The sequence below is a fragment of the Acanthopagrus latus genome, chromosome 4 (assembly GCF_904848185.1).
Source record: "Acanthopagrus latus isolate v.2019 chromosome 4, fAcaLat1.1, whole genome shotgun sequence".
NCBI classification, from domain to species: domain Eukaryota; kingdom Metazoa; phylum Chordata; class Actinopteri; order Spariformes; family Sparidae; genus Acanthopagrus; species Acanthopagrus latus.
Genome location: NC_051042.1, coordinates 23764281 through 23791529, shown reverse-complemented (window position 1 = coordinate 23791529; position 27249 = coordinate 23764281). Strand labels below are relative to the sequence as shown.

Genomic DNA, 27249 nt, shown 5'->3' with positions numbered 1-27249 from the left:
CCAAAGCAACACACACAGACACAAGCATATGCACGCGGGCCAAAAAAACTCTTCTTCAAATGGAGTGCAGGGTGGAGGGATCCTTTTCATAATCAGCCATTTGCCTCCTGTCCTCGCTTGGCCACTTCCTTTTCATTTCCTCCGCTTCTGACTTGCGGTCTCGACTTATTTGTAGTCGGAAACAGCCCCGTGTTGTGTTTGGGAGCAAAGTAGCGGAATAGTGACTAGAGGGGTTGTGTGTGTAGTGGCTGCAGGAGACCAGCAGCCTGTTTTCTTGGCCACCTGGCGTGCTCTTTCTAGGAGGCACTGCAGGCCTCCACCCAGCTGGATGATGCCTGCCGTCAGACTGGTGTGTCACATCCAGGCGAGCCAGCTTCCTCCCAACGCCCGACCATCTGTCCGCATCCAAGATGGCTCTGTACCTGCAGCTAGAGAGTGAGGAAATAAGGAGAGGTTGAAAAACGTACTGTTGGTTGGAAAGAGACTGCGCCTAGATGCACAGAAAATAAAATGCCTGGCGAGGATACTGTATGTGCTGTTTGTGCAGCTCGGTGGAGCACACCCACCTCGCCTTTGACTGCACATTCATATCAATTTCCAACTTACAAAGCGAGGGAGGGCCAGAGGGAGAGAGAAGATAAAAGAGTAAAGGGGTGGACAGACCTACAGTAGGCACACAGCATGTGACGGGGGGGAAAAAAAAAAAGAAGTGAGCCTACACTCGCCCATGCTATCTATCCTCCTCAGATGGCCATTTGGGCTTGTTAATCTATCGCCTGGTAACAGAGACAGCCTATCAACAACAGCCACGCCCCTCCGCACATGCTCATAGAGAGGGGCTCATTTGGATCTTTGAAGGGAAAAACGCGCACACCGCACCGAAATACACACACGCGCGCGCGCACACACACATACAAAAACTCCCCACAAATCCTGGCCTGTCATTGCTCTCCATTGTTTGGCTGCGGTTGCTTTCTCCTGGTGTGACTGCCAGCAGATGGCTAGCACTGAGCTGTCAGAGTCAGCCTGGGGCCCACACACAAACACACACACACACAAACACACACACAAGCGCTCACTCATACAAAGAGTGTCTTATTGCACACCGAACATATGCACAGTGTCCACTGAATGTCGCTAGCATTGGCTCTGTAACACTCCTCTCACTGTGCTTATACTTCAGTTTATACAGTGCATATACTCACACTCTTTTATTCTCCTGCTGGTTTTTACACACACACACACACACACACACACACACACACACACACACACACACACTTGCTCCTGATAGACTGTGGAGCCGCTCAGCCACAGGTGCCCCTCGTGACCCCTCTCACTGTAATGACTGTGTAATCTCATAAAAGGGCCGCCTTACTGCATTAGCATGTGTAAAGGCCATTGTGTTTGTGTGTGTGTGTGCCTGCGCATAAGTAACTGTTTTGAATCTCACTTCTGCGGCCAGCCTTCTTCTTCTGAGTGCATGTGTGTATCCGTGTGTGTGCATGCGCAGTACACTGCGATCCTGTGTGCGTGTGTGCGTGTCTGTGTCTGTGTGTGTAGAAGCAGGTGTCGGGCCTAATGGAGTGTGTCGGCGCAGTGTAAAAGCAGCTGCCGAGGCCCCGGGGTCACGCCGGGGCGCCCAGAGGTGAAAGGTCAGGGTCGGGGTGAGGAGTCGGCTGTAGCTAACATGACATTCCACCACTCACTAATCATAGCTCTGATGAATGGCTGTAAAGTGGCAGCTGGAAGACAGGAGGCAGTGTGTGTGTGTGTGTGTGTGTGTGTGTGTGTGTGTGTGTGGCGGAGTCAGAGATACAAGGAGGTGGATGTAGAGAAGAGAAGAGAGGGGAAGAGAAGGGAGGGGAAGCGGGGGAGTTGCTAGGATCTATACATTGCAGCTAATCTCACACACACACACACACACAAGCAGGCAGGGTGAGTATTGACTGCACAGAGCTGTGATCCTGAAGGAGCTGTACATCAGAGAAGACAAGCTCAACAACACGGGCTTTTGTCAATGTCTGAAACTCCACACGTGCACAAAACCTCAGCGCACACCCAGGGGCGCACATGCACGCATCGTCATCCTCTCTCTCTCTCTCTCTCTCTGTCTCTCTCTCTCTCTCTCTCACACACACACACACACACACACAGTTTGTTGTGTCTGCAGAAAGCAGGGACTAATGACAGGCTTTGTGTTGTGTGTGCTCACTCAGCTGCCCCCTGGACACACTTTACCCACCCAGCAGAAAACAGCCCTTTGTGCCTCTCTCCCTCTCTCTCTCTCCTCCTCTCCACCTATCTCCCTCTATCTCGTTCTCGCTGTCTCCCCACTTTCTTCCCTCTCTGGAGAATAGAGTTGTTTTGCTGTGCTCTGCTGTATATATTACCTACTGTATATATTTTCCCGGGGCCTGACAACAGATATATGAGCACAGCAGCAGTGTTAGTTTTTTGTTTTTTTGGGGCCGACACCAGCCTTTCATATTTACCAGTAAACGGAACAATGAAGTCCGCACATAAAGAAAGATGACATTTTGATACAAGGATAGTTAATACTGAAGCTGTTTGTATTTACACTGCGCCTTTGACGCGATGTACTTTATCACGGTCAATAAAACACAGAATTATGGGGAGGTTTTTTTTTATTTTTACGACCGCTGTGAACTCCAGCCCAGCTGAAAACTGTGAAGTAAAGAATACTTAGTGACTGGGCTGAAAATAATGATGTTGATTGTTGTCACGTTTGCACCTGGCACATTGTTTCCCCCTGTTTAAGTATCCAATATCTTTTAAAAAGGTATTTCACTAGATTTTGCAGGATTTCATTTAGCTAGTTGCATCTGTTGCATGTTCTTACCTAGGTGCGTCCAACTTATGTGTAAGAAAACAACATGTTGAATTCTGTTTGGTTAGTATTATCAGGTTCAGGGTTTTATTTATACTTTCAATGTATTTATTTTAGGTTTTTGAGATGGGGGGGTGACATGCAGCAGAGGTTAGGGTTGATCTCTGTATATGAGACGCACACGCTACTTGTATTCCTTTTTAATAATGTATGTATTGAACCCTATTTGTAAGGGGACTGGCATTAGCAATAAAACCTCAAATGATTTAGAAATGAAACCTTCCGTGCATGTTTTGCACCGGAAAAAGCAAAGTCAGTTTATTGAGTTTTTGTTATTATCCACTGGATGCGATATCATGGATCTGTGTAACATCAACATTTCAGAAGTGGAGTGTCTGTTCCTTTAGCGGCCACATTAATGACATAGTCAAGAGTTGTTTTGCCCACTTTCTGCATGTGTTACAGGCGTAAATAATAATTTGCGGCTCGTTGAGATCGAGTAACAGATGCTTTGTGGCTGCACTTGAATGCGACAATCTCTGTTGCTCCAAACCTTCTCTGTCATCACTTGTGAAGCTGTTGATTTCAGTTCCACATGCTTTATTATGAGCTGAGATCGACTCTCATACTCGTCGCAGAGACTCAGGTTTGCACACAATTTGCATTATCACGTGACTGCCGTGCTTGAGATATAGAGTGGGTAATCTGCTATTATTAAAAATTACGAGGGATCCCCAGGTAACACCAGTCTCACGCCAATAAGGCTTTAATTTGATCTTATCATCCTTACATTAACTTTTTTCCTCTCGTGTGTTCTGTGTTCATTGATTCTTATCATATTTTATCGAATTATATTTTACATGTTTTGTCCTTGCCACAAAATGTTTTATCTCAGCAAGGCCCCTTTCCTGGTTAAAAAAATAAAGAGAAAGCTTTTGGCAGCTGCCCGAAACTAGTCTCTTGTAAAGAAAAAAAAAAGTCGTCTGCCGTAGTAATAAAAGGAACGCCGTTCCTACAGCGCTGCGGCTCGTCAAGTGATGTCAAAATACTGTGTGTGGTGAGAGATGTTTCTCAGTACTCGGCCCCGAGTCTGTGTTGGAGGCTCAGAGAAAATCTGTTTGCCTCCGTCACATCAAGGTGTCCACTCATGTCTGTTAAAGGAGACATTTTTACACAGACGCGCACACGCCACTGTTTTCTCCCTTTGATTTGGTAAAACCCCAGATGAGCAGCCTCTCCGTCTCCGTCAGTCTGTTTATCTGCCCATCCACTTATCCCCCCCCCGACTGATTTGTAGCCCTCCATCTTTCCTCCGCCTCATATCTAAATGCCATCGACGAGAGCTGAGTGCAGCAGAGATTTCTCTTCATAATGTCACAGTGCTGCCCACAGGAGGGTTTTATATTGACCCAAGTGTCTGGCTCCAATCTAGCTTGGCTCGCTACATTTATACGTCCTCTCTAGCCATGGGGGGAACACAAGCATCCATTTTTCAGGAAATATCTGAAAGTATCTACTAGATAGGAAATGTACAGAACGACAGGCGAAACTAATTGATTTAGTGAACAACAGGACTAATTAATACTAATAATGATTCCATAAGAGCAACATGAAAACATCTTTTAAAATGTTCTTTTGTTGTTTTACACTTTATGGCAGCGAACGCTCTCCAGTCACAAACCAGCACAACAGGGCTCGATACTGGACTGCTTCAGGTGTATCTTCAAATCCTGGAGGACCTGGTAGACAAGTGCTGTTTGTGTCTGTGTGTGTGTGTGTGTGTGTGTGTACATGTAGTTAGTGATGCACTGAGAAGCAGGCGGTCAAACGGTCAGCTTGTTTTTGCTCTGACAGCCGGGGCCGAGCAGGAAGAAGCCAATCGATAGCACTTACCCTCTTCCTCTTAGAGTTCCCAACAGACTCGGGGAGAAAGACGCAGCAGCCCTGCAGTTGTCGTCGCCAGCTGTGTGTGTGTGTCTTTGCGTACACATGTGACTACCTGTCTGCCAGCATTTTTTTTTGTGTGTGTGTATGTCCGTGAAGCATTGTGTCTGTGGCTTGAATGGACGTTAGGCCAAGGTCGCGCTGTGTTGCCGTGAAGGTGCATTCCGACTTATTGACGTCCACGTTTTTCCTTCTCGCCCTGCGGATTGAGGCCCACCTGCAGGTTAAACCCGACAGGTCGAACACCTCTGAAATAGCTGTTTAATAACCTTGAATTTGAATAGCCCTATTCATATTCACGGTGATTTTTGCACTGCTGCTGTTGAAGGCCTAAATCTGAATCTCACTCCCCTCCAGCTCTGTGTATTATGACCTGGCTTGAAGGAGGGGGGGGGGGGGGCAGGGACTGCCCAGGGGGGATCAATAAAGTATCACAGGGTTATTGAGGCACTTGTACCCATGCGTCCTGTTTCCTGGGGACAAACCAACACAGGAAGGGGCAAAATGTTTACTGCCATACATCAAAACGTGGTGCTTCCCTTCCTCCAGGATGCACATGTTTTTTTAGAGCCGTGACATCACTGGCATTTGAAGGACAGGACGACAGTGAGCGCCGAGGTCGGATCACTTTTGGCTGATCCACTGATCTCCCGTGCTGCTGGGGAGTTTGCAGGATTGGTCAGACCGGAAAAAACGCTGATTCAGTCTGACTGTTATTAGCATTTATAATGTTTGCTGAGACTGAAGCTAACGCTGGCTCGCTCCAAGGTCGAGACCGGCGTCTTTCGTGTGGCTTCACGTTGCATACGGTCAGCTGTGAGTGTAATAATGTGACCGGAAGTGTTTTGCTTTGGTGAATGGGATCAGTTTGGATGATATTTCACAATTTCTAGCCGTGAGGTTTAATACTCTAGCTCGTGTTTGTATTGTGCATGTTTCATCGATTCAGTCATGCAGACAATCATATGAGCAGGCCTAATGGTCTTTCTCAGTAAACAACTCCCTCACGAGTCTCAACTCATACTGAAATGGAAACTGGCTTGTGTTAATGCAAATCTATTTGTGCCTCTTGTCTTCTTGCGTCCGCCCGGCTTCCCTCAGATCAGCCTCGGTCCGGGGCTTGTTTCTGCAGGGCTTCCCGTCCTCCTGCCCTTGACTGACCCGAGCCTGACCTGTGTTTGGGCCCCGGGGCTCCTCGTGGCTACTGTATGGACTTGCGTGTGTGTGTGTACATATGTGTGAGTGTTTGTGTGTAGTGGAGTGTAATTTGAGCCCTAGGCTAGGACAGGACTGCTGCGGAGTCCATCCAGGCAGAAAAAGCAAGACATGGGAGCTGCAGGGTGGCCAGAGAGCGGAGAGACAGATAGAGAGAGAGATGGAGAGAGCAGGAGAGAAAGAGAAAGAGAGAGAGAGAGGGCAGAACAGCTAAAAAGTGTAGGGAAAGGGAAGGTTGGAAAGAGAGAGAGTAATGGACAAAGAGTAGAGAGGCTCTTTTTAACTTGCTCTCCGTGGAAGAGAGATGTCAGTCTGTGTCAGTTCGCTCCACTAACCAGCCTGTAGCTGGAGAAACAGATCTCTCCCTCCCTCCCTCCCTCCCTCCCTCTCTCTCTCTCTCTCTCTCTCTCGCTCTCTCTTGCTCACACTTTCTTGCTCGCTCTCCCTCTCTCACTACCCTCCCACACCATTTCTATATACTTTCTTCTCTCATATCTTTTGGTGATAGCTTTTTCTGCCTCAGTTGAGAGCAGCAGAAACACTCCACAGCTCAGGGGAAAACAGCAAGACTTAGTAAAAGACCAAGCAGTGAACCAGTCATCTCTGAAAAGGCAGACAATGTATAGCGCGGGCCCTTCTACCGATCACACTCCGGGCGAAAGCGAACGGGCCTGCCCACGAATGCCGTGGAGCGAGGGGCCCCAAAAGGCAGGGCACGCTGGTGGCTCTGCTGCGGCGGCGGTTTTTCTTTCTGTGTTTCCGAGGAGGGCAGCACACAACTCTTCAAACACAGAAGGGATCAAATCCTCAAATCCCCTGGAAATGTCAGCCGCGTTTTGAGGAAATGTCAGAAGAGCTGAGAACACACGCAAAAACACACATCGGCGGCGCGAGCGTGCGAACACACGCGCCCCGGCACTCGGCTCTGTGGTGAGAAAGGCAGCGTGATATAGGGCAGTCGTGTCCTGTGGGCGAAATCGGCCTGCTCTCCTTAATTTTCCCCCCCAAAACCTCCAGGGTTGAATCACTGTATGCCTCTGGAGGTTTTTTTTTTTTTTTTTCCCCGATAATGTTGAAGTTTTTAATCCGTGGCATTTTCACATGAATACACATCTGCTTTTGCGACTCTCTGACACAAAATGATGTAACACAACAGTAATTCAACTGGTGAAGTGAAGACGGAACAACAGCTGGAATTGGCACCAGAGGAAAACGGAGCGATAATTGCGTGATATGTTGCCCGCAGGTCTTTGAAGAGGCTGTTTGTGAGGGAGTGTTTTTAAAGGGCTAATTCATGAAATATTCCTTTCAGGATTTACTCCCCCCTCCCTTGCAACCCCTGAAATAGACTGTGATCGTGCAATTAACTGGATATCAAAAGCCTCATATGCAGATCATTTGGTCATGTCAGGTGATCTCATCTGCAGCCACTGACATCATCCTGTGCTCCTATTGATCCGTCCTCACCCCCGCTGACAAACTTATCGACATCCTCAAGTGTATTTCCTGTCTAGACTGTCGACAGCGGTTATGGATGCCCCCCCCCCCACGCGCACACACACATGTGCGCCCACCACCCATGCTTATCGATGTATCCTTTCGCTTTTGACTCCGTCCCTCATCCTTAATGAATCCGGTAGGTGTTGAACTGCAGATGTTGTGCAGGGCCAGAGTATCGACGGGCACGGCTGTGATGAAAGAGCCAGCCCCTGGAGACGTCTGGGCTAGGTCACAATGATTGTATGTGTGTGTGTGTGTGTGTGTGTGTGTGTGTGTGTGTGTGTGTGTGTGTGTGTGACAGAGAAAGAAGGAGTTATTGTTAGAGGGTGCATTGTGTAGCGCCCCATCACTCCCTGTGTCTCACTGCCAGGACGTGATATTGAGTCCAGAGCCGAGTGCTTGCTTGTGAGACGGTGTCAGTGCTACTTCGGGAGGTTGACAGGTGAGATGTGGGGCAGGCAAAGGACGAGAGAGGCTGTGACTGTCTTGAGTGACAGGCCTCTCTCTCTGAGACAGTCATACACTGCACAGAAGCGCTCGCACATTCCCTGCTCAGGCCTTCAGGCACCTCCCTGTTTATCTGCAGCTTCATATCAAGATCTGCACTCGGCTGCTAATGTCTTGTGATCCTTTGAGGGCACGCAGTACTCCACACCACTGGCGGACTCTCTCCACTTCCTGCATCATCGTCTATTATCCAACTTCCTCCTAACTGATTAGAGGAGATAATGGTGAACTGTGGAATTAACCTCAATTAGTAGTACCTCTCTAGATCGCACTCATTTCACCTCCTGACTCCTGCGCTGCGTCTTACATCTCCCCCGCCTGCTCCTGCTCTCTTCGGAGGGCAAATATCAACATGAGCAGTGATGATTATCCCAGACACAGCTCTTAAATTTAAAAGAAGCAATAATATAGCCTTCTTTTAGTTTAATTTAGCCCGCCGTTGCATCAGAGATCAAATTATTGCTTGCTTTTAGCTGCGCTAGCAGCGTTGGCTGGTCGTGTAGTCTGGAATATCTCGACGATAATTAAATGGATTGTCTTGAAAGGTTGTGCACAGATTCATAGTGTGAATTCACTACATGTTGAATCTTATGAACTTGAGTTACTGTCCGTTTAAGTAAGGTGTCTCAACTTGTGGTGTGATTGTCCTAACATTTGGTGCAGACATTCATGTTCTGGGCAAGCAACTCCAGAAGTGTAATAATTTACTTTTTTACTCATTACTCTGTTATAAAGCAATAATATTACTTTGCTTATTACTTGTTACTGCTTACATTACTATATTACCTTCACATATGCAGGTCACATCTTCTCCGGGATATAACTCGCCCAGCATCATGTTTTGTTTATCTTTCTTTATCTATCTCTCACAATCACATCCTGCTCGGAAATCCAGTTCTGTTGTTTAGCTGGAGTGCATGCTGCTCCGCTGGCAGTAGACGCCTCATTTCCAGCACCGGTAGTTTTTTTTTCTTGCGTGTGTGTCACATTGCTGTGCTGCAGTATCAGATGCTTTAGTTAATTAGCTGTTGTATTATTTCGCGGTTGAAAGCGCTTTGCTGCTCGCACAAAGTTTGCAACAGACCACAGCGTTCTCTGCGTGTTTGACATATGAGACAAACTCACTGAGACGCTCCTCTCTCCCTCATCCCCCATCCTTTTGCTTTTTGGCTAGCAGCCCATATCACCTGCCCTGACCTGCCGTCCGTCATTGTGACATCGCCCATCTAGGACAAAATAAAAGAATGCATTCCAGAAATGTAGCATTACTGCTTAATACAGAAACTGTAATATCATCAATGATTTTGAAATTGTATTCCCTGTACACTAATCATTACAGTACGTTACTGCCCAACTCTGTTCCCCGTAGCAGGAACTGTAGCTCTAGGGTCAAGGTTTCTTCATTCGTACCCAAGGACATCAAAACAAATACATTAAAACAAGAAATATTATAGAATGACAGTGTTTCTCCTATATGCATTCTGCGGCAAATCATTGAAACACCATCAGCCACAGCTGGTTAATGCTAGCTAACTTGTGTCAGTGAACTTGCTAGACTAATGGTCAAACGTTACCTGCTAACTTTTAGCAATCTTGGCGGCTGTGGCTCAGGGGCAGAGCTAGAGCTGAAGGTGTCTGGTTCAATTCCCCTGGACTGCATGCCGAAGTCTCCTACTGAAGCCCAAACCTTCATACAAATGTGTGTATGAAGTACGGTAAGTCGCTTTGGGCAAAAAGCATCTACATGTTTAATGTAAATGTAAAGCCAACATAGTCATTATGAGAACATTAGCATGCTGATGTTAGCATTTAGCTGAGACCACCGCAGTGTCTAACTGCAGCAGTCAGTTACTGTCGACTCTCAATCTTGTTAACTGCCGCGCCCACTGTAACACTCCGTTATGTCACATGATGTACTCTGAGTAACCGTGCCCCCTTACTGATTATATGGGCATAAATGAGCCACTTGAGAGCAATGATGGCAGCAGCTAAATGTGTACCATCAAAATGTTGGCATCGCAGCTTGTTCTTTAAGGCCGGTGCGCTGAGTGTTACCCTCCGCCATCTGTTATTCTGGACGCGAGAAGCAACACTATCTTGGTAATTAAATTATAAAGCCTCATGGCCCTGACATGGCGGAGCACTTCAGACACTTACTCTCCTCTCTGTATTCTTTTTTATGCACTATGGCGCGGCAGATTCATACACAAGCCCCTCAGGTGTTCACTTTTTACTCGAAAGAAAGAGAGAGAGAGAGAGAAAGAGAGAAGAGGAAAAACAATGTGGATGGTAAAGAAGCTGGAAGAGAGACAGAGAGGGTGAGGACACCTGTGTGTATGGTTTGTTGTGTGCAGTATGTTGTCTGGAGGAGAGGTAATCCCTGGGCTCAGACATGACTATTTACCTGCATGCTTACACCTGACGTGTCAGGGATATAGACCGGGGAGGCACACCCCACCTCCTGTCTGATGAGGAGGGTAAGATAAGTAGGTAAACGCGACAAAGCAAATAAGTGAATATACCCAGCCCCTGTATACACACTCATACACACACACACACTCACATGCACACACACTTGCATCAGAATCCCAATACTTCAGTGGCAGAGCCATTACAGAGGAGTGCGTGGGAGAGGTGGATCGTTAGCTTGAACAAAGGGTGAGTATATTGTTAAGTGAGGTCTGCTTAAATGGTTTTTTAACTGCTGGCGTGGCAGAGGCAGCTGTCTGGCTTTTGAAGAGGGGGCAGGTGGGCAGGTCTGAGAGCGAGAGGCGGTTGAGACAAACCTCCAACAACGACAACAACAACACACACACGCAAAAAAAAAAAATCCCCCTGACCCCGGCAGGTGGATTTACATACGGGCCAACAGCCAAAAACACTCGTCTGTTTTTGTGTCATAGCTACTTTTGTGGTTTGCCCACTCAGGCTGTAACTGTAGGAGGAAGCATTGATGCAACTTGATGCACGCAGACACCTGCATGTGTGTATGTGTGTGTGTGTGTGTGTGTGTGTGTGTGTGTGTGTGTAAATGTACCACACTCACACACACACATTTTGAAAAAAAAGAAAAAAGCACTAACTACTTCCCCCTCTGGCTCCTCATGAGAAGTCATTAGGAATGTGTCTGTGTGTTTTATTTTTAGCAGTGTGTGTTTAGGAGGGGTAGTGGAGTCTCGTCAGTCTTCAGGGCCCTCCTCTGCTCTGTCGCTCTGTGTCTCTGTCTCCCGCTGAGAGCTATGTATATTTCATAAGCCCAGGGTGCCTTTTTGTCTTAAGATGCGCTGCACCTCCCCTGCCTGTCTCCCTGCTACTCGTCAATGGTGGGAGCCATCACAGCCTCTTTTTAAAAACTCTCCCCCACTACTCTCTCTCTATCTCGCTCTCTCTCGCTCTCTCTCTCTCTCTCTCTATCTCTCTCTCTCGTCGCTGACAGCCACCCTCTGCTTCTCCCTCTGCTTTTCATGGTCAGCTTGTCTCCCTCCTGAAGGCTCATCCCTCTTTCTACTCCTTCAGCTTGCGGGAGGGGAGCAGAGTGGAGCACATCCAAACAGACTCGGGCTGTCAGGAAAACTCTTCCTCTCGCTCTGGCTCGCTCCGTCTTTGATTCTGTCTGTCTGTCTGTCCTCTGTCGCTCCCGGGAAAGGGACACTTCTTCACCCGGCACTGCGTCACCCTTTTAGTTGTTGTCTTTTTATAGCAGAAGTCTGAGCGCGGTGACAGCAGCTAAAAATGGTCGCACACGTTGGCAGTTAATTGCTATATTTGCACCGTCGGCGCCTTTTTACTGTTTAGATATGATTATCATGTCGGGTGGCGCCGTGGTCGCCCCCCCCCCCAACAATATTGAGACATTTGTGTCCTGTAACATTGCGAGGGGGCACCTCTAAGTAGACGTGCTCATAGAATTCAAATGTTGAGCTGTTGGTAATTAGTGTCGGGGATTTAATTCTGAGTCACTCATTGATCCGGTTGTAAATTAATTAAACACCACCTCTGTCTCACAAAAGGACTGCGCAGTGCAAAAAGTCCCTCCTTTGCTTCTTGTTTGTTAATTATGTCTTTTTTTGTCTTTTTTTTTTCCCCAGGCGTGTGCTGTGGTTGAGAGTGTGGCTGGAGCCAGTCAGGAGGTGGACTCGGGGCCTCCGCGACCGCAGGGCGACTGCACTCCTTCTCGCCCGCTGACCTCGGAGCCGGAGAAAGCCGACCGAGCCGAGCGCCCTCTTTCCAGTGAGTAGAGCTCTCCCGAAGGCCAGGTCACGGTCGACACTGCCACAGCGTTTTTTTGGCCGTTGTCTCGTACATGGCAGTTTTACTCACTTTACTCACTTTTACTTGCAAAAATGCCATTCGCAGGAAGGATGCGACCTCAGTTAAACACACATACCCAAATTGCATTAACACTGTCGCCACCACTGAACATACAGTGGTAAATGCTTCGGTTTATTCATTATTCCGCCACTGAGAATAAGTCATACCCTCTGAACATCTCTGCACTCGGCAGTCATCTTATCTCTGCGTCCTTCTTCCTGTTCGAGACGTCCTCCTGACCCTGCTGTGTGGCAACACAGGAAGAAGTGAGACCCCCGTGGTGAATGAGATGAGGTCTGAGGCGGCTCCAACGCTCAAATCGAAGAGTGACAAGAAATTCTTTTGAATTGTTCCTCTCAGGCGTGTGCTGTCATGTCTTTTTGCGGCACATCCTGTTGTATCTCTTCAACCACACGGCCAACACCAGTGTATTGTATCTATGTATACCTGCACACCGAAACTGATTAACTCTTCCCTCTCCATCTTGTGTGACCCAACAGTCAACCACCACATGTCGCTTTGTAAGCGACCCAGAGGCAGTCGTAACGATTTCCCTGAGGTTTGTTTTGCAAATGTGCAGGAGATTTGGTTTCTTTACCTCCTTTGAATGCGTTGTTTAAAAAGCAGCTGCTTTCAAATAGCAACAATGCAAATCCAGCTAGCTCAACCTTACCAACAAAAGGTGCACATCCCGGCTCTGGAACATCCCAACGCTGACATTCGTCAATTCAAAGACAAGTTTACATATCTACACACAGTATCTCACTCCTTTTAGAGACTTTTTGTTGTTGGTTTGAGCAGTGGATTATGGGCTTTGGGGTCATTTTACTGCATCTGCTTCATCTACTGTATAATCAGCATAGGGAGGGGTTACTTGTAAAAGGTTCCACATTACTAGCCAGCCCGTTAAACGTGTGATGAGTAAGTATTAAAACTATTTCAATTACTAAATCAAAGTCACAATTCGATTTCTTTTCAAATGCAAATGTTTTAAACTGGGCAAAAAAAGCGAGTGGAACAAAGCTAGTATATGGAGCTAATTTTAACTGAACACACATAAATATCAATGTGATCAGTCACAATCAATGTGATTAATAATAGAGCCAATCCTTAAAAATCAACAAAAATTTGAACACATATTGCCCAATAAATGTAGCCTAACCATATACAGCTCCTTGTAAGGGCACGGTCACATGTACACAAATTTGGGGTGTGGTCACATCGTTGTGCTCCAATGGCGAGGTGCAGAAGTCAACTGGCTCACATGATTCAGTCATTATGAGAAGGTTACAGCTGGCCCGAAGCCCTCCTCCTCCCCCTGGGTCGAAGATACACTTGCTTCTATTGCCGTGTTCGGGTACGCATGAGGGCCGGCTGGTGTATCCTGCGAGGCAGTGGTATCCAGTAACACATGTGGTGTATCGTAAGTATGCGAAACAACTACGCTCAGCTCGATGGACGATCGAGACAGTCGTTGGGACGCTGCCGAAGCAGTGCACGTTAGCGACGAGAGTGAGAACGAGAGACGAGGTGGAAGAAGTTCATGATGAAACAGGCACACACACACACACACACATACAAAAAAAAGTGACATATGCGTGTTCATGTGTGTGAATATTGCCCCGAGGGAGGCCATCAACTACAGTGGGTTCTGGAGCTCAGTGCGTTTATGTGGAAAGTGCTGCTGTCTCCTCTTATCAGTGTAGCCGGACTGCCTTTTCACGGGGGGGGGTTATCTCTTTTCCTGCTCTTCCTCTCTTCTCTCACATGAACGCTTATAAATGCAGAAGTTCTGTAAAATTGTAAATTTTCTTAACTCTTCCGCCCTTCGTCTGATTTTCTTTTCTTTTTTTTTTCTCACTTTCTCTCTTCCTGCTCTGTCTTTTCTCTGTGCTGCTCACTGCTCCCTCCTGCCCGGGCCTCTTTCTCTCTTTTCTCTAAGGCTATTTCTGTTTAGCCGTGAGGGCCCCCATGTCGCTTACAGAAACTCATCTCAAGCTTTCTATCCATCTGAACCCCCCCCGCCCCACACACACACACACACACGCACACACGCACGCTAGCTCAACCACAACACAGTTGAAGACACTTGCTTAAACAGTCATGACTAAGAGGGCCACCACACAATCACACACACACACAGGACTGAATTTTCCTCCCAGTGGTCGAGTGCGGGTTGAGAACAGGGTTTTCATGAGTTATTTAAGTGCTCTCCATCATGCATGTTGTGCTGCGGCTCACACTGACACGACACGGCCCATTTCCTTCGCTCAGGCAAGAAACGTGACACAAGACACGCTTGAGGTTTTCACACAGAATGGAAAAGAGAGGTGCGCGAGAGGTGCATGATCTTAAGACTGTTGGCTTTAAATCATTAAACTAGCCCCCTCTGCAACAGCTAGATTAAGAAATAATAAAAAAAAAAGCCTGAAGAGGGAACGGCTGATGATTTGAGACGGTTTATGCTGCACATTAATGGTCGCGGCTCTCATTTCGCCATTTGCTTCGACCATCATGGTGTGCAGGGAGAGAGGGAGACGGACAGTGTGTCGGCCCTGGGTGTTTTAAATCGAGAATGTTTTAATAAAATAATGGCCACAAGTGCAACCCCTATTTTTCATGTTTCAAATGTCCCAGCAACATTGCGGTCCTATCAGACGGGAAACAGACTTGGAGCAGGGAGGATGCGACATGCGGGCTAACCACAGTGTGCTTCAGGCCCACGGACCTGCGAACACTCCATATACATCGGCAGTCGCTCTGGCTCAAAACAAACTCTTAGTCAACACACCACTGTTAGTGGCGGAGGAGCGAGGGAAACCCACATGCTTAGTGTCGGCACAGATGTCAGAAACTCATACCTCTCGTGAATTTGGTCATTTTTTTTTAACCTTCTTTCTGTTCTTCTCAGCAAACATGTTCAAAATATGCATGTTAATGTTTGTGTGCATACTGTACTCGTCTTCGGAATTACACATGCTGGCGACGTGATTGTCACGAGATAAGCTGTGAGTGTGTTTTGATTGCAACGGCGCAGCTGGACTTGGCAGACTTGGCAGTCTTGTGCGCTTGGCTGCCGGCCAGTTCAATACAATCACAATCACCCACCGTGGGAGCGTGGAGCACCACTGAAGACGGGGCGTGGGTACTGGTTGGGGGCGCAGAGGGGGGTAATTCACAGTATCTGGCAACCCACATTTGTGCGGGAGGAGGAATCGATGTCTGGGCTGTTGCTTCAACCGCCCTGGTTAACGTTTTGCATTAAGGGGTTTGCATGGAAAACACAGCAGTCGGGTCCAGTCCATACAGAGAACACACACCGTACACGCACACACACACACACACACACGTGAGGGCGGCTACAGCTGGCCATCCTTGTATCTCTTGTCCGGAGGAGAGAGCAGCCGGTGGAAGGGGATGAGAGTAGCGGGGCGAGGAGAAAAATGGAGCTGAGGGACGAGGGAGGTGTGGATGGAAGGTATGGGGAGGGTGGTGAATGGAGAGACGACAGGGGATGTGTTTGGAGAGAGAGATCAGAGGGTGACAGGGGAGGCATGGAGAGGAATGCCACTGCTTGCCCCCTCCTCTGCTTCTCTTTTCTTCTTTTCTTTTGTCCCCCTCAGTAGGGATGACAGGAGGGTGGGCTAACTTCGAATGACAGCGACAAGCTTGCCACCGCTCCCATGAAGCACAGCAGATGGAAGTGTGTGTGTGTGTGTGTGTGTGTGTGTGTGTGTGTGTGTGTGTGTGTGTGTGTGTGTGTGTGTGTGATTAAAATGCCACTGGAGACCAGCGTATACTGAGTCTCTTGGCAGCGCCACGCTTGGCAGAGCGCCACCTCACTGCCCTCTTTTTCCAGCCCAGCAGAGTGGGTGTCGAGGTGTGTGTGTGTGTGTGTGTGTGTATGTGTTAAGTAAGGGGAGGCAGCCTCGACAAACAAATATTAATTCACAGGGTTACCATTGTCTTTTCCATTATATCTTTTGCTTCGCGGGGTGAGCGAGCTGGATGGCCTGTGCGGCTGTTTTTTTCATCCATCTATTTGAGTAATTCAGTAATGTAATGATCACAGGATTTTTTGGGAGAAACAGAGCTCTGTTCTGCAGTGTGGCGCCAGTCCTGGCGGGCATGAGGGGGAATTAGTCAGGAGACAGTGGGTTTGGCACAGCGCCACGGTTATTAGCCACTCACAGGGTGGGCACGGGGTTGTGCCCCGGCTCAATCACTCACTGTGTTTGCATGTGTGTGCTTAATGTGTTTGTTTCTGTGCGTGTGTGTATGTTTGTGCATGTCTAGGATTCTCCTCTGATCACACTGACCTTATTGTGCAGTCACTTCTGGTTGATTTGTACCCTTTCCAACACATTCCTCTCCCTCCGAAAGGGGCTGAGAAACAGTCCGCTAACCCACTCTCTCTCCCCCATTTCACTCACTCTCTCTCTCTCTCTCTCATCTCCCCTCCGGATGGGTTTGATTTAGTGACTGTGGTTTTCCATCCAGAGCCTGGGAGCCAGAAAAGAGTAGACTTAGGCAGAGACCTATAGATTCACAGCCAGCGGAGCACGTCATTACTTGGCCATAGCTCATCAGCAGATACATCAGCAGGCTGGAGCCCTAATAGATGCGAGCTGTCGCCGTTCAGGAAGTAATAAACCTCTCTTCATTTCATCCCCTTAATTATTTCCTTCTCACGGATTGCACGAGTCAGAGCTAAACGATGAAAGCAAAAAGCGTCTGAGTTATGTTATCATGGCCACGTCGTGCAGAATATATGTAAAACACACGCGGATTCCTTTTTTTTCGCTCTCGGAAGGAGTTATATTTAGGAGGTTAGGGTGAGGCCACCCCGATGTGAGGTTGAGGCTTCGGAGCGGTGAGGTCAGGTTGCAAACATGTTTCAGCAGTAGCCCTGACACAAAAAAAAAAAAAGAAAAAGACCACTTAGCGAGAGAGCGCCAGACTCTGACCTTTGACCTCAGCTTCACCAGGAAACAGGTGTTCAAGCAGGATAAAGCCTGACGCGCTGCACACTTGCACAGCTGGCAGCAGGCTGTGTTGTGTGTGTGTGTGTGTGTGCGCGTGTATTTTTATTGACAGCACATAAGAAAACCTGAAGCGAAACGGCACAACAAAAGCACATAGAGTTCTATACATGCTCGGGTTAGAGTGAAAATGAGAACGTTTTATATGCTGTTAGCTCATCTGAGCATTATTTATCTCATTTCCTGCCTCGTGTTCCTCCTCCTCTCCTCTTCCCCATTCTTCCTCTTGTCTTTATATCTCCTCCACCTCCTCTTCCTCCCTTTTTCTGCAACCCCGTGACTTCAGTTGTCCCCTCAGCCTCCCTATCTCTCTACCTCCACCCTTTTCTCCCTGCTCTCTCTCTCTGCTCCTCTCTCCCTCCCTCCCTCTCTAACTGTCCTCCACTGTCAGGCGACTTGGCCGAGGCTAAGTGCTTTTTGCTGTCTCGCTGCAGGTGGGACTGTAATAAAGCTTGTCAGTGGGAGGCATGGGTCGCACTGTCACATGCTCTTTGCCTCCCCTCTGTTAACTCCCTCCAACCAACCACCACCCTCCCCATCCCCGTCCCTTCTAACCCCTCTGCTCGCCGCTCTCTTCCAAAGACGCTCTGCTTTTATTCCCCCCCCACACACACACACACACACACACACACACACACCACCGCCTCATTTGTCTGCCTTTTCTTCCCTCATTTCGCCTCGCTTTCACCCGAAACCCATGCTCCTTGACTTGTCTCTCATGTCTCTCTATCTCTCTGGTTTCCTTGCCAACGGCACTTTCAGGGAACACGATGAAGAAGAGCAGCAACAGGAGACACCCCCTCTCCACATAACAGCCACACACAAACACATATGGACGCACACAAACACACGCACACAATCCATGTAAATGACTCCAGGTGAGGTTGTATTGTTTGCCCAGCTGCTCCTGCTAACCAGCCTCTCCTGTTCCGTGGTAAACCTGCATGGAAATCAGCTTCCTCTACACAAAACAGTTCTCTGTTCCTCCCCCTCTTTTCATCTTCGTGCGTGCGTGCTTGTATGTTTATGTATGTGTTCGCTTGTTACCGCGCGTTGCACTCAAAGGGCATCGAAAAGGTTAAAGGCTCACACACCATTTGCATGCATGTTTTTCGGACTCATTCAAACCCATATGCTTATCCTGGTGCGTGTGTGTGTGTGTGTGTGTGTGTGTGTGTGTGTGTGTGTGTGTGTGTGTGTGTGTGTGTGTGTGCAGCTCTCCCAGTGGAAATGGCTCCTGCACAGACACAGTATCTTACTTGTTCGAGCCACAGGATGGCAATACTGAGCCCCCTTCTTTAAAGGAATCCTTCTTCTCTTCTTCCTGCAAAGCCCACTGTTCATTCACATGCACGCTCATACACACACACGCACACACACGTTTACATGCACCTACGCACACATGCACACAGAGCCTTCTTTAGTCTGAGTTAGCCCCGGCCTGTGTAAGGTGACGGAGTGCGGTGAATAATTTAGTCATGGCCATGTTAATGGCTGACAGCGAACGTGGCCTCTCCACTCTGCTGTTGGCCCATTACTAGAACATTCGGTTTCACTCTCACTCTTCCTTCATCTCTTTGTAGTGTTCCAGTGACAGCGTATCGATGTTAGCTGCTGGTGATTACGGTTTTATTTGTCACTGTCTTGAAAAATGGGGAAAACCGAACACTTTTGTTATAATTGTCTCCAATAGAGAATTAAAAATGGATCGTGGTAAATATTTAAAGGGTTATCTGAATTTATCATTATGTCAGCACTATTTTCTGGTGGTTGAACATCTTTAAAATGTTAATAACGCTAAGGAATAATCGCCTTCACCTCGCGTTCACGGCCAGCTTCATGTGCAAATATTAATTATCAAAGCGGCGATGTATGATTCACTCATCCCGTCCAGTAGCGTCTTTCTAAGCTATTTTAATTCTTTCAGCATCTCTGACCTGATTATTACTTCTTCGTGGAACCAGTGGTCACCCAAAGCAAAGCAATTATACAGATCTTTTTATTTCTCGCAAGATGAAATTTTCCCTGTGTGCCACGGGCAGCAGGAACCTTATTTAGGTTGGTTAACAGGAAATGATAAATCACATTAAATCTTATATTTTGCACCTCTGGATGTATTTACAGTGATAATCAGCTCCTGGTTCCTCGTGTCCTCAATAATTTTAATTAAAGGGTGACTCTACCAATTTTACACATTAAAGTGTTTTCACAGTTGCCTCCGGTGATGTCACTCATTATTGAGTTGCATTGTGGGTAATGTAGGTCCTCTTCCCCTGGTCTAGCATTGCACTCCCACAACATTTTTGGACTCATTATGGACCATTCAACAACAAATGATCAGAACTGATACAGCGGAACCAGAGACCTCACTGCCCTTCATTACCCACAATGCCACGAGTAGCTGAGTGACATCACTGGAGATGGTTTAACACATTACATGCAGCCTCCTCTGGTGCTACAGAAGGCGTTATACTACTTTTTTTTTGGGAGTGTTGTTACATTAGGTGACACTTTTATCTCCGTGTAACTATATTTTCCTGTTCTCGTATATTTGACTTCCTCTGTGGTCCCCCTTCTCTGATCCCCCACCCTGCTGTCCTCCTTCTCTGCATAAACTGTTTCAGCAGATACACAGGAAACACGTGTGTTTGAGTGAGAGAGTGTCTGTGTGCGTCTGTCTAGGCCCAGTCAAGCGCTATTAATGTTATGATTGCCCCACTGGGCTTTACGTCTCTTTGAGTGTGTGTGTGTGTGTGACATGGGTGAAGAATAATATGACCCTAACGCTAATGCAATCAAGTACACTAAACAAATTATGCTCCCTCCCTCTCCGTCTCTCTTCATTTCGCTATCTCTCTCAATTTCATCCATGAGGATGTTACATGTGGCGTACGTGGTTTCCAGACTGTAGGGCCTTCTGTGTGTTTTCCTGCTTCCTGCCTCACTCCGTTTTTTTTTCCTCCCTGATACGATCAGTAAGAGTGTGTTCGGGGCAGTTAGGATTCATGGTGCCTGGCTGCAGCAGCACTGAGGGTCTGGCCAGGCTCAGGCAGGCTCAGGGGGGATTGGGAGTGACGTGTCCGGGGTGAAACACCACGTCGCTGGGACTCCCCACCAGCCTCTCTGGCTCCAGCCTGGCTGATAGAGTCCAGCTGGGCGTGGAGAGGAGTCACTCCATCCTTTTTCTCCTCATCTCCGGAGCATCTGTCTGTCACATCAAAGTGCTCGTCCTCCTCCTTTCTGCCTTTTTACCTCACTGCTTCTTGTATGCTACTTTCGTCCATTTGTTTCCCCTCCATCTCTCTGCCCCACCTCTCCTTCCCTGCTCCTGCTGCCTTTTTTTCCCTTTCTCTCCACTGCATATCACGCTTACTTTTCCTCCTCCTCCTCCTCCATCTCTCTCTCTAAACTCACACAAACACATCCAGAACCCTTGAAGTGGGGTCATGATTGAGGCGTGCTGTTAATTAGCCGGCAGTGGTTGTTGTAGCAAAGCGATGGTAGGGTGTAATTAATTAGGTGGCATGTGCACAGTGGGAGAAAAAGAGGGAGAGGAGGGATGGAGTGGGAGAAAAAAAAAAACACCGGCTATCAGTCCTCCTTTTATCCTCTGAGCTCAGATGAGTTCCCCTAATGAGAAAAAATGAGATGCTCCCAACCAGGGAAGAAAGCATTTTGTCCTTTACATGTTCTCCCTGCCTCTTCCTCTGCTTGTCGTTCTGTCACTGCCTTGTTCTCTTTTCATCTGCCTATCACATCCGGGCTAGTGCTCGCGGGGTGCCAGTGAGTTGAAGTCACCAGTCACAGATCTCCCACAGCAGAACGAACAACAGCCCCCGGGAGACGTCCAGACACATTCGCATGGCGCCGACAGCTTCACCGCACAGCGGAGGGACGGCACACGCGGCAGAGAAGTGCCTGCATTTCCGTGCATTTGTGGGAGGGTTTTTTTCTTTTTTTTTTCTTTTTGTGGGCTTGTTACAGATGTCTGTGTTTCTAAATGGCCGCTGCTCATACTGTACGAGTAGCGTTGATGAGGAGACGAGGGAGAAAGAGAGCGAGGAAGAGACAGATGGAGAGATTTCAAAAGGCATAGGAAATGTGGGAGGGAGGCAAGAGGTGTACAAACACTCAGAGCTCTATTGATCCTCTCCTCAGTTCAACACTGACTCCTTGACCTCATTCTGAAGCACCTCTGCGTGTGTGTATTCGTTTCAACAGCCATGTCTGTACAGCTGTGTGTATGTGTTTGTTTGTGTCAAAGGCCTAACCATTGTGCGATGTATCCGTTTGCAATAACCGTAGAGAATCTCAACTGGTGTCAAACTATACCCTTTAAAAGCATCATGAATATTTAGCGATGCAATGTTTTTTTCATTTGGTTTTCAAATGTTTGTACACTATACATCATATATATATATATATATATCATACAAACATGCACGTTCTGACCCCACCTAGGAGATGGGTCAGCATGCCAAGAGTGGGGGGCAAAAGCTAATATCTGAGGAATGTGGCTAATACAATAAAAAAATAATAATAATAAATCAGATATCAATACAATAATGCCTCGTTTGGTTTTCAAACACTTGTGTCATTTAATGGAGGAAGGTGATGTTACTGTATTTCTTTCCTACAATATTTCATACATGTTCTTGTGCATGTGAAAGCTCTTGAAAGTTAAAAAGTTCAAAGTCTGCAGCGACAGAATCAACACAGAAAACACTGCTCTTGTAAACGCCCCGTCAGTAGTCCCGCCTTGTAATTCCATGACTTAGTGACATCACGATGCCCTTAAAGAGACAGGAGCTGAAACAGAGCCTCTCAGACAGGAAGAGAGGAATGCAGTGATGCGGCACTAGACAGTATGAGAAAACTGATGTCTGTTTAACATTAACGGATGTAGACCTATTTTAGTAACCCTAAGTAAAATTATGAATCTAAAGATGTGCATGATATCTTCTATATATGTAACATAATATGTTAATTGCCTTTTGACAATGAACTTTGATGTTTAAAATGACATTGGTGCACTGAAACAGTTAAGTTTAAGTTAAGTCAAATCATCCCAAGCATCTTTTTCTTGTTCTGTTAAAAAATAAAAGTTATATCGACACATGTAGGACAAAAATATATACTGAAACGTCACGTCTCAGATGTTACCTGAATACATACTGTATGTATAAAACCATCAGTATAATTCCTGTGTGAATACCGCATACAAAAAAAAGAATTTTTAGAGGGACATAAGGCCTCGTTCTCACACTGCACTCTTCCTGCACTCTAGAAGACAAACTAATGCATGCAGCACCCACCCACAATGTACACAGACACAGACACACACACACACACACACACACACACACACACACACACTCCTCACTTCTTAGTGTAAACTGATAGTTTAATGGCTGCCTGTCCTGTGTGACTGCAACTGTCCTAGGTGACAGCTTTATGGATAGTTTGGCAATGTCAGCGGAGACGGACAGCTATTTACGGCCCGGCGTTCGACACTTTGGACCCTGGCAGTTAGCATAAATCCCCCAACGGGATCAGCCGGTGGATGATACACATTTGTCGACCCCAGCTCCAACGTAAAATCGTCAGATACGCACGTACTGTACACAGCAGGCGATCACTCAGTCAGCCACTCAGTACTTTTTAACCTTGTTAATACCACCGTCCGCACGCAGACGTAGCTCATCCGCAAAACGTCACACGCATGCTGTAGATCTGTATCTCAGTTATTTACGACCCCCTGCCATCACGTTAACAACCGGCACTGGCTTTTCCCTCCCTCCATCTCCCTCTCTCCCCACCCTACCCTCCGTCTCTCGTCCCCTTCAACTATCATTTAGCTTTTACGAGGTGTCCTAAAAGAAGCCCGAGGTGTGCGCCCCACCCTCCCTCACCCCCCATTTACGTCGGCGATATTGATATCCTCCATAAGTCAGACGTGCCTCTCTCTGTTACTGAGGAGAAATTGATGACAGAAGGGTTTGACAGGAGGGGAGTGGAGCTGGCAGGGAGTCGCAGGAGTTTGGATTGCGCGTGCATCGGAGTCCGTGTTTGTGCGAGGCCCTCCACAAAATGTGTGCTGCATACAAACAGACTTATTAGGGGAAAGAGAGGAGTCAGTTTGGCGAAGGCGGCAGGTTAAGCAAAGGAGGAGACGGCTAATGGAGAAAAAAAGAACTGGGTGAGAGACAGCAATCAGGACAGATAGGGAGTAAGAGGATGAGAGAGGGAGGGAGGCAGATCTGTTTCTTTCTTTACGAGCTTTCCCTCTGTGTATGATACTGTTGCTATAAACAAGAGGTCAGCTGACGAGTGGCTGTTTTATAAGGTCCATCTCTCAGAGCGAGCCTATCAAAGAAGCCTGTGAAATCCTGATCAGCCTCGGTGTGTTATTTGTGTTTGCCCGCGTGGTCGTGTTTCCTATCAGATCCTTTAGCAACCATCTGTCTCGTGCTCTAACAGGAGGATCATAACCGAGCCATCGCCACATTGTGTATCACGCAGCACCGGTTAGCCCGACTGTGTCTATGTCGCAGCAGATGCTACGGTACAGCCTGTGTCGGCTGCAGAGATGTAGCGACAAACGTGGCGCTCTTACTACCACGAAAACGCACCTGGCCACCGTTCACCACAGAGATGACGCTTACAGCGCCGCGTGTTTTTTGCTCGCACCGCATTAGCATACAGTAGGGAGGAGATGAGAGTAGTGTCACACCACCTTCATCGTGTGATTGGCCCAAGGTTGAGTCACACTAACTTGCTCAACACACCAGATTTTAGTTTCCCTCAGATGTGGCTAAATGGTGTGATTAGTAAACTTGTTTGCTGTGTGGGTTTTTGTATATTTATCTACCTGCTCGTATGTGTGTTATGTGTATGTTTGTGTGTGTGTGCATGCACACTCTGACTGCTGATGTTTTTTTTCTTGCTTTTCCACTGGGGATAAAGAAAAGGTTTGTTTGATTAATTAATGCTGTTAGACATGAATGCAAATGATCAAAGGAGCAAATTTGCATTTTGCGTTTAATTATTCATGAGCCGCGATTGCTCATGAATTAGGACACCTGTGAGGGCTCTCTCTCCTCCCGAGCTCACACACTCACACACACACACACACGACTATCCTGGGATGTGACCGGGTGTGTTTAACCAGACCTGCTCGTCACCCCTGTCTGTGTGCGCTGCTGTGCACAGGGATGCAGGTCACTGCAGGTTCATGTTGGTATTATTAGGTTATGCTGGCTGGGGTTCAAACGTTCTGATTAGGTTACGGCATAGTGCTAAAGCTCAGACTGTCACCCTGACTGTATGATTCATCTCCATGGAGACAAGAGGAAAGCTCTGATCTAATTACCCCACACTGCTGCCATCTCAGACAGACTTGATGGAGAGGGCTGGGTGGCGTGAATAAGGCGAGAGGAGCAAGCGAGGAGGGTGAGGCGGAGAGGGTGGCACGCGGGAGTTCTTGAAAAGGGGGATAACGTCAGAGGAGGGGGAAGATTTGAGCACAAAAAAGGAGGAGTGCACTGTTGTGCACAACAATAAGATGAAAGCAGGTATTATTTGTCGTCCTTTCTTCCTCCTCTTCATCATCTCTCCCCTCATCATCAGCGGCATCCAACTGCTGCACAAATGGGCCCTTGTTGCCATGGATATGAGCAATGGTTCTCCCGTTCTGCTCTATGGGGCTCGGTGATAAATGGCGGGATGTGGAGGAAGTTAATAATTTATCCCGGGGAGGGAGCGACCGTTCTGGGGAGCGTTACCTAGCATAATGGGTTAAGTGCAGCGATTGCTGCGTGCCGAGCGATAGACTCTCAGGAGGTGATATAAAAAATGAATAAAGGCTGAGTGGAGCCTGCTGGGAAGGAATTGTCAAGGGACTGTGTGTTGGTGTGTGTGTGTGTGTGTGGGGTGGGGTTGGTGTTGTGTTTTGGGAAGGAGGCTTTGTCATTTCTTGAAGTCGTAGGATTGTCAGGTAAAGAACAGTAGGGACTTAATAGAGCTTCCTCCAGGCTTTCAATAAAGATCTCCTCCCACTCTACTTTTACTAGAAATGAAAAACAGCTCAATATGCTCCGGGCTTTGATGTGCGACAGCGGCGGTGACGGATGAAGCTGCAGCAGAACAGAGGTAGAGGGCCTCGCTGTGTGTGCCGCGCCGTCATCATCCGTGACTCACTGACACTTGTGTGTACGCAAAGAAAGGAACGCGCAGACCTTTTCTATTCCTCATTATCTGGCAGCGCATGTTTATTTTTATATAACATGTATACGTGTTACTTCCTTCCTTGTTTTCATCCTTTATGCAGAATGTGTGCTATATTGTGATTATGTGAGGGGTGGGGGTAAGCAGGGCAGGCCCACACCTCCCGCAGCATTAAAGCACCTGCTTCTTGTCTTCTTAGCAATTTATGAGGTGCCACACTCTCTCTCTCTCCCCTCCATCTCACACCACCCTCCTCCCCGATATCCTCCCTCTTTTAGCCGCGCTATCCCTCAGATCTTACGTTCAGAGGCTGATGGTGCGTGCCCGGGGTTACGGAGGGGTCACCATATTGTGTTAATCCCAGGGAACATATCAGATCAGCCTGATTTCATTATTGTCCCTCTGATACCCCATATGCGGGGCTCAGAGCTACTTAGAATGATCCTCGCCTAGTGATGGGAGAGAAGAAGCTGTTCTGCAGTCTGTTATCTGCGACGGAGCCGGAGTCTATTGTGTTGGACACTCTGCTGCGTCGCTGGAGTGGATTTCGGTGCTAAAACATAGCAGAGCCTCGCATCTTATCCTCGCATCGCCTCCCACCGATTATTTGATGGGGTTTTTGTCAACACTCGCGTCTGGTTTGAGTGGTGTAGTTTGAGTTTACGCTTCTTAGGTGTGTGTGTGTGTGTGTGTGTGTGTGTGTGTGTGTGTGTGTGTGTGAAGGCATTATCGCATGTGTGCACCCAGTGGAAAATATGACTTGTGGTTTTCTTTTTGTTTCTTCTCCATTTTGTTTCGAGTGTCGGGTGTTTTTGCGGGAGCCTTCTTCTCTCTCCGCCTCCTTGTGGCCGATAAGTGCTGCAGATAGCTGTGATGGATAATATTGCCTGATACGCGAACGCACACACTCTCTCCTCTCCCCCTAATTGTGTATTTGTGTCTGCTTATTGTGGATTCTCGAAACAGAAGGCCCAGCAGTGACGACAGACATCTGACTGAGGGAGGGAGGGAGATGATAAAGGAGGATAGGAAGGAAAGAAAGAGTCTATGATTATTCTCCACAGGTGAAATAAAATAACACCGCCCGGAGTTCAGTAATCACAGCGTTCGAGTAAACATCAGAAGGAGAAGGGAGGAACGTGTTGAATTGTGATTTTGTTTGTTTGTTTTTTTCGGGAACACTAGTTTTTGTAGTATCCGCTCCGAAAATGACAGACGGAGACGTCGCCCGCGTGGAACACGAGCGTACAGACGGAGCAGCCATTTACAGACTTGTTAAAGCAAGACGCCGCTGCTCTCTTCCTCCTCTTTGCTCTCCCGTTGTCCGCTTACCAGTGTCGTTATCTTTCTTTACGAGCTCTCATTGTTGCCTCGGCACAGCGGGGCTGGATAGATGCTACGAGGAGAGCTGTAACAGGGTCAGGCGCGTACTGTACTGCCACGCAAAAGAAATCACCCACACTTAAGCATGCACGCCCACTCCTCCTGACACCTCCGCACACGCAAGCCCAGGGTTGATGTCGGAGCCCCGCAGGCACCCAACTTTTATGTGCCACCCTGACTGACAGCTTCATCAACCCCCCCCCACCCTGTTGTATACATATGTGGACATGTTACGTGCACACTGATACCCACGCGCTTCATATACACATG

General features: G+C 47.7%; 1 protein-coding gene across 2 annotated transcripts in view; it reads left to right on the top strand.

Annotated features, from left to right (window-relative positions):
* The window catches only part of gse1 (Gse1 coiled-coil protein), a 181455-nt gene that overhangs the window by 46405 nt on the left and 107801 nt on the right, over positions 1–27249 (top strand). For both annotated transcript variants that reach the window (XM_037094814.1, XM_037094813.1), the window contains exon 2: positions 12106–12247. In XM_037094814.1, the coding sequence (XP_036950709.1) occupies positions 12106–12247 (142 nt within the window). The remainder of the gene's footprint in view (positions 1–12105; positions 12248–27249) is intronic.